Source organism: Strigops habroptila, chromosome Z (assembly GCF_004027225.2).
Source record: "Strigops habroptila isolate Jane chromosome Z, bStrHab1.2.pri, whole genome shotgun sequence".
Taxonomy (NCBI): Eukaryota; Metazoa; Chordata; class Aves; order Psittaciformes; family Psittacidae; genus Strigops; species Strigops habroptila.
Window position 1 is genome coordinate 98,128,494 of NC_044302.2, and position 12,454 is coordinate 98,140,947.

General features: G+C 47.5%; 1 protein-coding gene across 5 annotated transcripts in view; it reads right to left on the reverse strand.

Moving 5' to 3' along the window:
* Positions 1–12,454, reverse strand: part of PSTPIP2 (proline-serine-threonine phosphatase interacting protein 2) — a 50,746-nt gene that overhangs the window by 24,592 nt on the left and 13,700 nt on the right. For all 5 annotated transcript variants that reach the window (XR_003989079.1, XR_003989076.1, XR_003989077.1 and 2 more), the window contains 10 exons: positions 10,444–10,544; positions 7,416–7,493; positions 6,450–6,484; positions 5,048–5,154; positions 4,288–4,350; positions 3,719–3,817; positions 3,473–3,518; positions 3,028–3,107; positions 762–860; positions 164–260 (listed from right to left, as the gene is read on the reverse strand). Coding sequence is in view for 2 of the 5 variants with exons in the window: in XM_030469781.1 (XP_030325641.1) it covers positions 164–260; positions 762–860; positions 3,028–3,107; positions 3,473–3,518; positions 3,719–3,817; positions 4,288–4,350; positions 5,048–5,154; positions 6,450–6,484; positions 7,416–7,493; positions 10,444–10,544 (805 nt within the window). In the remaining 3 variants the exon portion in view is untranslated. The remainder of the gene's footprint in view (positions 1–163; positions 261–761; positions 861–3,027; positions 3,108–3,472; positions 3,519–3,718; positions 3,818–4,287; positions 4,351–5,047; positions 5,155–6,449; positions 6,485–7,415; positions 7,494–10,443; positions 10,545–12,454) is intronic.

Here is a 12,454-nt window from a genome sequence, read left to right on the forward strand (position 1 = left end):
GGTCAAAAGTGGGAGAGATCAATGCTGCATGCCAGTGAATGAAAGGAGGCACGTTGCAAGATAAATGTTTCTTGCACCCATAGTGATGCTGATCAGAGCAGCAGCTGGAAGAGAAAATACAAGGAAGTCAGCACTACTCCGTGAGATTTCACTGAGCTCTTACCTGGTGCCAAACTTCCAGTTTTGCGTAAATTTACGAAAAAATCAATGTCCTTCTCAATGCTGCACAGCTCTAAACTCTGGCGGATTTCCTCATATTTCTGTAAAAGGGAAATCAAAAGCATTTCTGTACATGAGGTCAAAACACAGGAGGGTTTTTCCAGTTGTTTATCACACATGGGTGAAAGCCCAGTGCTCACCCAGGACACAAGCTTCAATGGTAGGGGAATCATAGAATCACAGACTGGTTTGGGTTGGAAGAGACATTTAAAGCTCATGCGGTTCCAACCACCTGCCGTGTGCAGGGACACCTTCCACTAGAGCAGCTTGCTCCAAGCCCCGTTCAACCTGGCCTTGAACGCTGCCAGAGATGGGGCAGCCACAGCTTTTCTGGGCAACCTGTGCCAGGCCCTTGCCACCCTCAAAAACCATGGGAATCCCAGAGGAAACCTCATCTGCGAGAGCTCTGGCCAGAACCTGCCTGCACACTCATGCTTGTGTCTGGTGGCTGATTAAAGGCCACAACCCAAATCAGACAGCACAGGGAAGCCAACTGCATTTTGTTTTCCCAACATAAATATGAACATTTTCCTTTGACATACTTCATCATTCTGGACGCAGTCCTGGGACAGCTGGTTGACATGAAGCCAGAGGGCATTGCGGAAATAGTTGATCCGCTCACACTCCTGAGTCTCAAAGAACTGAAACGACACAGACAAAACAGCCCTAACATCTTTAAGAAGAGAGCAAATCTCTTCTGATCTCTTCTCGTCCCACTACAAAGATCACTGGCCACAGCGAGGAGCAGGTGATGTTGGTCTTCTGCAGGAAACATGGAAGTGACGAGTCCTAGAATCATAGAACCAACTAGGTTGGAAAAGACCTCGTCCAGAGAAGAAGTCATCCCTTTACCCACCCACGTATTTCAAAGATGAGCGTTAAGCTCAGGAAGGTCTGCAAGACCGAAGTGGAAGGGGTCACTCAGCACACCACTAGCTCTGGGGAGACCAAGCCAGCTTCCTCAAGGCACTGCATGTTCCCTAGGTACTCCATGGTCCTGCAGTCCCAGCTGACTTCTCTCCCACAAGTATGGAGCAATAAAAAAGCATTGGGGATCTATGAAAGCAAAGTGTGTTGACTGGTTTGTCATCTCTCTCTTTCCCACCCATCCCTTTTCCAAGCAGGTTTAAACCCAAGTCTTTTGAAATCTGCTGTCTGGTATAGCTCAATTTGATGAGCCTTTACAGACTTCCCTGAAAGACAGCCTTTCATCCCACGTGTTATGCACTTGTTACCAGTTATGACCTTTGCAACACACTGAGGGGACAACCTCCACGTATTCCATCTGTGAAAGTGAAACTACTGCTTTCCACACACCACCATCATAAAGGCTTCTAGAGATCCCTGACATGGAAAGCACACCAGCACTGAGACACTGCCACATGTGACACAAAACAGACAGCAAATTCCATTTCAAAAGGAAAACTTAAAGTGGAGGCCTGATGAGAAGTAGCTTGGGAAGGGATCTGCAAGCTGGGAGTGCAAAGGCAGTTTGCAAGCTTGCAGCAGACATGGGAAAAAACCTCAACCTCTGCAGTCCCTGTCCATAGAATCATAGAATAGTTGGGGCTGGAAAGGACCTTAGGATCATTTAGTTCCAACCCCCCTGCCATGGGCAGGGGGACCTCGCACTCAACCATGTCACCCAAGACTCCATCCAGCCTGGCCTTGAACACTGCCAAGGATGGAGGCATTCACAACTTACTTGGGCAACCCATTCCAGTGCCTCACCACACTCACAGTGAAGAACTTCTTCCTTTTATCTAACCTAAACTTCCCCTATTTAAGTTTGAAGCCATTACGCCTTGTCCTATCACTACAGACCCTAATGAAGAGTCCATCCCTAGCACCCCTGTAGGCCCCCTTCAGATACTGCAAGGCTGCTATGAGGTCTCCACGCAGCCTTCTCTTCTCCAGGCTGAAGAGCCCCAACTTTCTCAGCCTGTCTTCATATGGGACGTGATCCAGCCCCCTTATCATCCTCGTGGCCCTCTTCTGGACTTGCTCCAAGAGCTCCATGTCCTTTTTATGTTGAGGACACCAGAACTGTACACAATACTTCAAGTGAGGTCTCACGAGAGCAGAGTAGAGGGGCAGGATCACTTCTTCCACGGTTGGTTACAGATCACAGGCGGCTGCAAGACACAGGTCAGCAGCAAAGCAGCATCATGGTCCTCTAACCACCAGCTCTGGACTTCCCCAGCACTTGCTGGAAGTCCTGGCTGGACCACTTTGCTATGAGACAGTCTGCTTTAGGCTGATACATCCACTCAGAGTGGGTCCCATGCTATCACATGAGATATACGGTGAAGGGCTGCTGGCACATAGGGTTCAGATGGAGATGGCTTCACCCAGCCTGCATCCCCAGTGTGCCAGCACCTTCTGCTGCAAACTCATCTAAAGTCTTCCAGAGTTTCGAAATCTGCTAGGTGCTGGTGTGGCTGTAGGACACACTGGGCTTAAGTCACTGAGTACCCAGAGGTGACCACGGCTCTCCAGGATAATGGCCACACCAAACACGCAATCAGGCTAATGGGCAAAAAAGTCACTGCTTTGATTCTGTTAATTTTAAAAGGTGGTGGAAGAAAAATTGAAAACAAAAAAATAGGGGAAACCTTGAAGTGGTGGGACCTTAAATCCAGAAGCCAAGAGTGAGACACACACAGACACACACACAGCAGCACATCCTGCTGCTTCACTGCCAGGGCAACACAGAGAAGGCAAATCTGCGCCATCCTGGACCCCTACAGCGACGGGTGGGCATCCAGAGGACCACAGTGCCACATGAAGGCATTTTGGGGCTTTTACCTCACAAGCTTTGACGTGCTCTTTTTGCCATTCTTCCCGGATCTTCTCCAGTGTGGTAACACTCTGCTGGTAACTCCTGTCTGTGAGAGAAATCACACTGTCACCTGATTAACACTGATTAGAAACACCCTTTGCTAGAAGGTAATACATGAAGCCTGAATTGGCTGGGACACCAGGGAGAAAGCAGCAGTAATGTGTGAGCTCAGCTCCGGACGTGCACTGCAAGGAGATGCAGAGCTGCACAGCAACGTGGAGGGTCAGGCCACAGGGAAATGGTGGGAGCAGCAACCAGAGGTAGGCTTCTCCACCTGTGGTACCCTGGGCATGAGTTTCTGAGGAGCCAGCCAAGAGCTGGAGCTCACTCAAGAGCCATGCCATGGCTTCACATGCCCCTGACCCAGGAAACACTCCCCTCACCCTCCAAACCCTGCATTTCCACACTCACCAGAGTCCTCCAGAGATGATTTTGCCTGAGCCAGCTTGAGGAACAGCTGCCAAAAATGGGAGAGAGAAGAAAGCTAGAGGAGAGCCCAAGTGCATTGCCAACAATACTGAAGACCAACTGGAGAACATCGCCAGCCCTTCCATCTCACCCCAAAACCCAGAGCTGGGAGAAGAGTCATGGGGCAGGAGAGCTCCAAGGGGGTACACCCTTCCTCCTCCTGTCCCATGGCCACCCACCTCTCCATACCTTCTCCTGCTGCTTCTGTGTAACCACATTTGCGTTGCGGTGCACAGCTTGTTCCGCCTCATCCTTATCCCTGCAGCGCTGCTCATAGAGCCGCTTGGCCTAGGAGAGCCAACAAACAGGGCAGGAGCGTGTTAGCGAGCAATGAGTTGCTACGACAGCTCATGCAGGTAGCTCTGGAGGAAAACACAGCCTAGAAGCGAAGAGGAGGCCACAGGCTGCCCGCAGAGCACGGGACAGCACACAAGGTCCCCAGTGCCCTACTGCTTGAGCAAAATTGACCTCACAAGACAAGCTGCTCTTTATTTGGGATGAAAAGCTCATAGCAATTGAGTCCTTGACATCCAAATCATTCATATCCATCCCTGCAAGGCTGCCCCTGGTGCACTCTTCCGTTTTTCAGAGCACAGTATGCAGACTTCAATGTGAGGGTCTTCCTCTGCTGCACCTCTTGATGTTGTGACTGCATGAGGTGCAGCAGAGGAAGACCCTCACATTTAAGACTGCCCCAGCGCTGTGCATGTGTGTTAGCAGTGTTCATATAGCAAGAAACAGCAGCAGGTTTGCTTTACCTCCATGGTCTTCTTGTACTGCAGATTCCTGTTTTTGTGAATCGCCTCCATTATCAGCTCTATCTGTGAAGACAACAGACCCAGAGTCAACACGTCACTGACCATCGAAGCTCCAGGATGGACTGTGTGGCTTAGGAAAGGAAGAGGCACAGGCCAAAGTGAGATGGGTTTAAGGACCTTTGTCCACCTCAAGCATCTTCACAAAACCCACCTTTTATACTTTTATCTAAGCCTCCCCTTGTATATGCAAAGGAGCTCTACAAATGAAATCCAGCAATATAGAGTACCGTGTCATCTCCATAGGATCTGGAAAAATTGGGAAGCCCAATCCCATCTGCTAGGTCCAAATCAGCCTCTCCTTCTAGCAGTTTTCCCTCATTTTCCAGACAAAGGAATCTCAAGCCAGAAGAGGTTAAAAGGCTTGCCAATTTTAGCAAACCCTATGGAGATCATGTAACACTATATATATGAGAGATATATATATTCTTTAAGAGCATTCTTGGTTGAGGCTGGTTTCTCTGGAGCTGAGCCCCTGCGATAGCTGGCCCCAAACGGCGCCCAATGGAGAAGATGTGGTAGTGAGAAAAGGAATTCGGAGCTTGCTGCACAGTTCAGCAGCAGGGTTGCAACCTACAGGAAGGAGCTCAGGACTTCCCAGCAGTGGCAGGCACCGGGGGCACACAGGCGGCTGATGCATGGTAGAGGCATGAGCAAGAGCCAGGATCCATCACCAGGGATGGTGGTGGATCAACACCCTGACCTTTTTCCGATGCAGTTTTTGCTTTTCCCTGAATTCCTCCATTTTCTTTGCTTCCTCCCGAAGGGTTTGCGCCAGCTGGATGTGACCTTGTCCCACATTGTCTATCTCTGCAAAGAAAAGAAATTTATGTATATATACATATATAAAATGACTCTGTTGCTCAAGTCAACTGTTGTAGCTGACATCAAACTGATCCCACATCACAAATCCCCTTGCAGAAACATATAAAAGCAGCAGGACCTTTGAAGTGGCATCCAAGCACCATTGCCTATACACAGGTCAGTCCTGCTGGGGCCTCCCTTTCAGTGGTAGAAAACTGATATAAAGCAAGCACAGTCACATCTGCCCCTCACCTCGATGAATTGAGGCAGGTTTCAACATACAGCACCCTAAAGAAGGTGTCTGAAAGAAGCGTTGCCCCAGGTTAGCAGTCAAGCTGGGGCACAGAAACACTAACGCTAAAAAAAGCTCAGGCTCATCCTGCTGAAAGTGAGTGGCCATACCACAGAACAGCACCCCAGTAAGCTCATTAAGGGACATAAACAAAGTGTAGCTCACGATTCAAGCCCTAGAGCTGTTTCAGACCCACAGCTATGAATAGCCAGCTGCTCTCACAGCAGAGCCACGCTGGGGAGGTTCATCAAGGGTCAGGGCAGCAGACAGATGTGGCTGGAGGAGAGGGTGGTCTCAGCACAGGAGAGCAGAGTGCCAGCCCCTGGGGAAGGGATGCTGCCTGCCTGTATCCCGGCAGGCACGGAAATGAAGGGACGATGTAAGCATCATCTTGTGGATTGTCTAATTAGAATTGTAGAATCATTTAGGCTGGAAAAGACCTTTAATATTATTGAGTCCAACCATTATTCCAGCGCTTTCAAGTCCACCGCTAAACCATGTCACTGAGCGTCACATCTTCTAAATACCTCTAAATATATGTCTTCTAAACACCTCCAGGGACAGTGACTCCACCACTGCCCTGGACAGCCTTTTCCAGTGCTGGACAATCCTTTCAGGGAAAACATTTTTCCTAATAAACATCTAAACCTCCCCTGGTGCAGCTTGTGGCCATTTCCTCTTGTCCTGTCACTTGTTACTTGGGAAGAGGGCAAGGCAAGACAATCCAGCAAACTCCAGATGAGCTTCCCATGCACAGCTTCTGATGTACAGCACAAGGGTGACCTCTGAGCTGCAACCAGCCCCAAAGGAAACAAAGATCCCCAGCAAGATGCCCTTTGGGTCCCTCTCCCACCCATGCTCTGGAGCCAAAGGGATGAGCTGGGCCAGAAGGCCAGCCTACACCTAACTCCAGCATCACACAGGTTTAGAAGTTTCTCTGCTATTTTTTTCCTAAACTAGCAGGCTTTGGCACTGCCAAGTGTCCTGACAAACATGAAGAATTACTTACGTTGCTTAAAGACATCCAGGGATCTCTTCAGCGTGCTAAAAAACATATTAAAGAGAGTGGGAAAGCACGGTCAGGTGCAGGCATCAGCAGAGCACCTCTCTCAAACTGGATAGCATGTCCCTCACTTAACACCAGCCAAGACAGCTTGAAGCAGGTTTAATTACCCTCTTTACACATCTGGCTTTTTCCCCCTCAGCAAATATAACATAGCTTACTTGGTTTGAGATCTACCTTAGATGTTTCTGAACGTTGGATGCTATTGACAATTCTGAGTTTCATGACAAATATTTCAGGCAATCTCCTAAAAGTATCACTTGGGACATATGAACACCTTCTACATGGTGCACTGGCCAGTGGTTGGAAATGCAGGGAACTTTTCTCCCTGTTAAGATTGTACAATAAAGATTTTAGAAATATTTTATGTGACACCTCAATATAAAACTGTAAATAAATGATCAGAGAATATCAGACCAGGCATGTATAAAGTATAGAAACAAAGCAGGAAGTAGAAGGTGCCAAGAGATGCTGGGGAAATGGAGATACAGTCATGAAGCCAACTGCAGTGGCCACAGGATCTCTGCGGCATGGTAACACTGGGCTTTGAAGATTTGCATGGTTTGAGTCAAGGAAGTACCTGTACTTCCCTCTGGCCACAAAAACAGCTAGGAGCAAACCCAAGGTCTTACGATCCTTGCCCCTTTGCTGAACTACCACCCCACATCTCTCCTGAGCATCCACAGTGCTTTGATTAGGCTATGGCTGGTGGGAACTTGGTAGAGCCCAACTCAATCATCAGCAAAGTACAACCAAACTTTGCACTGTTCATTCACCTACCGATTTCACATCATCCTCTGATAGCATCCTAATCACATTTCAACACTGTTCTATCTTTCATAGCCTCCTTCCTTCATTTCTCCAAATAAGGACACCCATAAAAGCAAAACATACATGGGACTGTGAACTTACTTCAGCTCCGTTTGCCCGCAGGGCTTCTTCTTTGACAAATTAATGAGCTCTTTGCCATATTTTTCTTCTATTATTGCCCTGTTGAGGAAAGAGATAAATGAGAGGAAGTTCTCATTTCAGAAACTGATATTGTTTGCAGGCCAAGCCAAGACTCACTCTTAACACCCTCCCCATCTGCTGCAAACTAACTGTGGACAGGGCTGAAGGAAGACTGTTGTCTGCTGCTCCCTAACAGCCCTTCTAGTGAAAACACTTGCTTTCCTGTGCCTGTGGTTCCAATGCATTGCTCAGCCCATCTCCCCATGGCGAATGGATGAAAGGACCACCTCCACAGGAGATGGAGGACGAGGCAGCCAGTGCAGCTGGTGGCTAGATGGAGCCACGTGAGTCACCTCAGCAGTTTTTAGCTCAGTTTCCCATGTGAACAAGACTTGTCCGTACACACGTTTTCTGTGTCTCGGCCATCAGTGTCTGTCAGTCCATCCCCACAGAGTGCTTTTGAATCTGATTTGGTTGACTTAAACCAAATGTGGTTTAAATCATAAGGGAGTAGGCACCTCGAAGACCATTCAGCTAGCATAGAATCATAGAATCATAGAATAGTAAGGGTTGGAAAGGACCTTAAGATCATCTAGTTCCAACCCCCCTGCCATGGGCAGGGACACCTTGCACTAACCATGTTGCCCAAGGCTCTGTCCAACCTGGCCTTGAACACCGCCAGGGATGGAGCATCCACAACCTCCCTGGGCAACCCATTCCAGTGCTTCACCACCCTCGCTGTAAAGAACTTCTTCCTCATAGCCAATCTAAACTTCCCCTGTTCAAGTTTGAAGCCATTACCCCTTGTCCTACCACTACAGACCCTAAGGAAGAGTCCCTCCCCAGCATCCTTATAGACCCCCTTCAGATACTGGAAGGCTGCTATGAGGTCTCCATGCAGCCTTCTCTTCTCCAGGCTGAACAGCCCCAACTCTCTCAGCCTGTCTTCATACAGGAGGTGCTCCATGTTCTTATCGTCCTCGTGGCCCTCCTCTGGACTCGCTCCAACAGCTCCATATCCTTTTTATGTTGAGGACACCAGAACTGTGTGCAGTACTCCAAGTGAGGTCTCACAAGAGCAGAGTAGAGGGGGAGGATCACCTCCTTCGACCTGCTGGTCACGCTTCTTTTCATGCAGCCCAGGATACGGTTGGCTTTCCGGGCTGCAAGCGTACACTGCCGGCTCATGTTAAGCTTCTCGTCAACCAACACCCCCAAGTCCTTCTCTGCAGGGCTGCTCTGAATCTCTTCTTCACCCAACCTGTAGCTGTGCCTGGGATTGCCCCGACCCGGGTGTAGGACCTTACACTTGGTTTGGTTACATGCACTCCAAAGCTCAGCTGGGCCATTTCAGCTCTTTTTAGAACGAGACAATAGTACTCTCCCCTGCTTCTTAGGAAGAACACCTGAAGAAGTGACCACATCTTGTGCAGTAACATAAATAACACCTTTGAGAGATTGTATTGTCCTCTTCTCTTGGAAGAAAGAGCTGGGGGGAAAGAAAACCTATGTGTTGAAGTCTAAGAATAAGCAGCTTTCTGCAGTTGCACTGAAATATGCACAGACAACCAGGTCTTAGTTGGTCAAATGCAGATAACTCCACCTAGTCAAGCTGCCCTAGCTGTCTGCAGTCACTGGAGAGAAACAAGCACGGCTAAAGACTTGCATTACAAGGTCTACTGGATAAAATAGTTTCCTAAAATGTCTGTATCTCTAGCGCAGATGCAGATGCCTATGTTACTGATTTCTAGAGTTTGGCAGTGGGGTTCACCTAACTTAACTCTTAAAAAAAACCAAAAGCTTGTAGGGAAATAGAAAAAATAAATACTATAAATTGATTTTTTTTCCCCTCTAACAATATTCCCATGAATTTCCTTTTGAGGCAAAGCATCAAATCCAGCAGTCATGTTCTCCATGAGTGGGACCATGTAACAGCTGGGCTGTACATGAAGAGGTGGGCCATGTTCAGAGAGGGATGCCAGTAGCAAGTCCAGGACCTGCCTCTAACTTCCTCCTGGCTAGACACCTCAGTGGGAACCTCCTTCAGCAGCAAAGAGGAACAGAGCACAGTTTTTGCACTCTCTCCATTGCCACAGATGAGTGGGACACAATTCTTGGGATTCAGTGGATGGTTCCTCAGGCAGCCTGAAAGCCCAAATTTTCCTGGAATGTGGGATTACAGCCTAGATAGATATAGATGCATTAGACACTTTTAACAGCAGGTTCTCCTCTTCATCCTCGTTACATTTATTCCAGGCTGGTTTCTACCAAGTCTTGTATTTAAAGGTTTGTTTTCTCCAGTTCTCAGTATCAAAATTACATTAATTCAGGGTTGTTCTACAACACTATTCATTAGCCATAGCTAGCCAGAAGAACCATAAAATCAAAATACATGGCCAGACCACCTGTGTTGTGCCCTCTACAGAACCTCTACTTAGGTCATATCCTCTGATTAATAAATGCACTAACTAGTGCTACTACTTCTTTTTAACATAAATTATGTGGGCTGTCCATAATGTACAAAGACAAATTCAGAACAAAGCCATGTCTCTCCTCTGCCACAGATCTTCTGCAAGCTGAACTGCAAGGTGGACTTCATTGGAGAGCGTGTGGCCTGGGCAGGCCACCAGCAGCTGCAAACACATCCAACATGTAAGACTGAATTATTAAACTGCTCCTGATTCCTCTTTTCTTTTTAATAGACAGTTCAAAATGTGATCATCTAGTCCATGTCTGGATGGACTTCGTACCACAGCACCAAGCAATGCAGTGAAAGGACAGCGTAAGAACCTAATTTCCTCATCAGACAGAGACCAAAGGTGTTTTACGTTAAAACATGTTAAAACATAAAACATAGTGGACATGACATAGTGACAGAAACCAGACTGGGAATACAATGGGAAACCATTGGGAATACAATGAGTAGAAGCAGTGCCACCACCCCACTTCCCAGGTTTAATCCAACGTGTTGTTGGAGGCAGCTCCATACCTTTCCTTCAGAAAGTCTTCAAACTCTTTGCAGTTCTTCCTGCCATCATTCAGATGTTGAATGATGCTGTCATAGCCAACTGTGCTTGTCAGATCCGTACTCTGAAAGCACAAGAACAGGAGTCACACCCTGGTCAGTGCAGTCCACGGGCACTGCCACCTCAAGCAGTGTTTGCACAAGCGATGTCTCAGCTGAGAGCAAGTGTGCAAGTGCCTCTTTATGAAATAAGATCTGTTTCTTTGAGGGGTGGGAAAGGCTCCAGAATGAGAACGATGGTGGCAATATGGGACACTTTCATGACTTTAAGAAAACAGAAGAGCTCAGTCCTCTACAACTTTCCATTGCTTCCTCCTGGCCTAAGCACAGCTGGCCCCATGAGACATGGCATCTCCTCCCAGGACTTTAGCTGTCAGCTTTAACTTAATGAAATCAAACAATAAAAACCCCACAAGTCTCCAGATACAGTTATATATATATATACATATATATATGTATGTGTATATATATATATCTGGACTGGAGATGAATTTATCAGACTTTTCTGTTCAGGATTGCTGAGCTATGGGCTTCTCTCACTCTCACTGCCCTCACAGTAATACATGGATGCACTCAATGGCCGGTTCTGCAACAGCCTTCTCTTTGGCCTTCCAAAAAGCAACACTGACCCACATATCAATTCAAAATGTCACTGCAAAGGTCATTTCCCTAAGTACCAGGTCCTCCCCCACCACTGCTGTAAGCCATCCAATACATCACAAATGGCTTCTTCACTCCCCACCAAACATCACAGCCATGGAGAGGTCCTGCCTCCACCACCCACAGGGCTTGGTTGGTCAAATGTAGACATCTCCATCTCCAAGATGGAAGAAGTCCGATCTTCCAACCCTCTCAGCCCCACAGTGCCACTCACACTTCACATAGACTTCTGAAGGATCAATGCTTTCCTTCAAATTACTTCTTAAAACCATATAGTGTATCAGTGCTTATGAAATACAGATATATATATATGTACATGCAGCAATGATGTAGGTGGGCTAGGACGAAGGCTGCCTAACTCTACCCCGTTCTTTCCTCATACCCATGCCCGGAAGCACCTTAAGACAAAAAATGGGGTTTTGCCCTATGACTTTTAACAATTTACCTGGAAACCTGGCCTGAGAGCAAGGCTCCGAAGTGCTATAATAATACAAAGAAATGCCCTGGAAGAAGCCTGAAGCAGATGCATGGAGCTGAGCAGAAGCTGCTACCTGTAGTGTTTTGCAAAGAGCAACAGTCAGTGTTGCATAGAACAGCACACATGGGAACAAAAAATACAGGGAAAGAGCCTGCAGAAAGGAAGCAATGGTAGGAGCAGATACGAAACTCAGGGAAAGGAAGCAAAAGCCGCAAACAGTTATTAAAAAACCTAAAGAGGAATAATGCCAGGACAGAGAGATTCAGGAAATGGTTTGAAGCCAGGGTGAGAGTATGCAGAGAACTGGTGTGAAAGTGTGGGCAGCAGAAGGGGGGATTTATCAGGAGTTCACACCTGGTGAAGAGGAGGAACAGGGCTGGTATTTGTGATAAATGAAGGATTTAATCATGTGGACTTCCCTAAAGAGTCAAGGACTTGAATGTCTGTGGCCAGAAAGCAGTAAGTGAAGCATAGATGCGGAGGAGTGGAACCTGCAGGAAATCCCTAGGTATCCCTGATCAGCTTTGCTCCATCTGTGGCATGCATGGGAAGAGAGGACTGTGGAGCAGGACCTAAGCAGAAACCAAAACAGCTTCTGTTTCTTTACAAAGCACAAACATCCTTCCAAAATGGGATTATTGCTGATAAACACACAACCAGTTCTCAAGCTTGCATCATGTCTTTGCTAACGGAGCCTGTGATAAAGGAAGCACGCCTACACTGAAGTCAGTCTTCATGCCAGTTGCGAAACACAGGAACATCCTAACTTGTCTTCCTATCCCTGGTTTCACAGGAGATAAAATGGATGTGGAGAACCACTGACTAGAACAGTCAGAC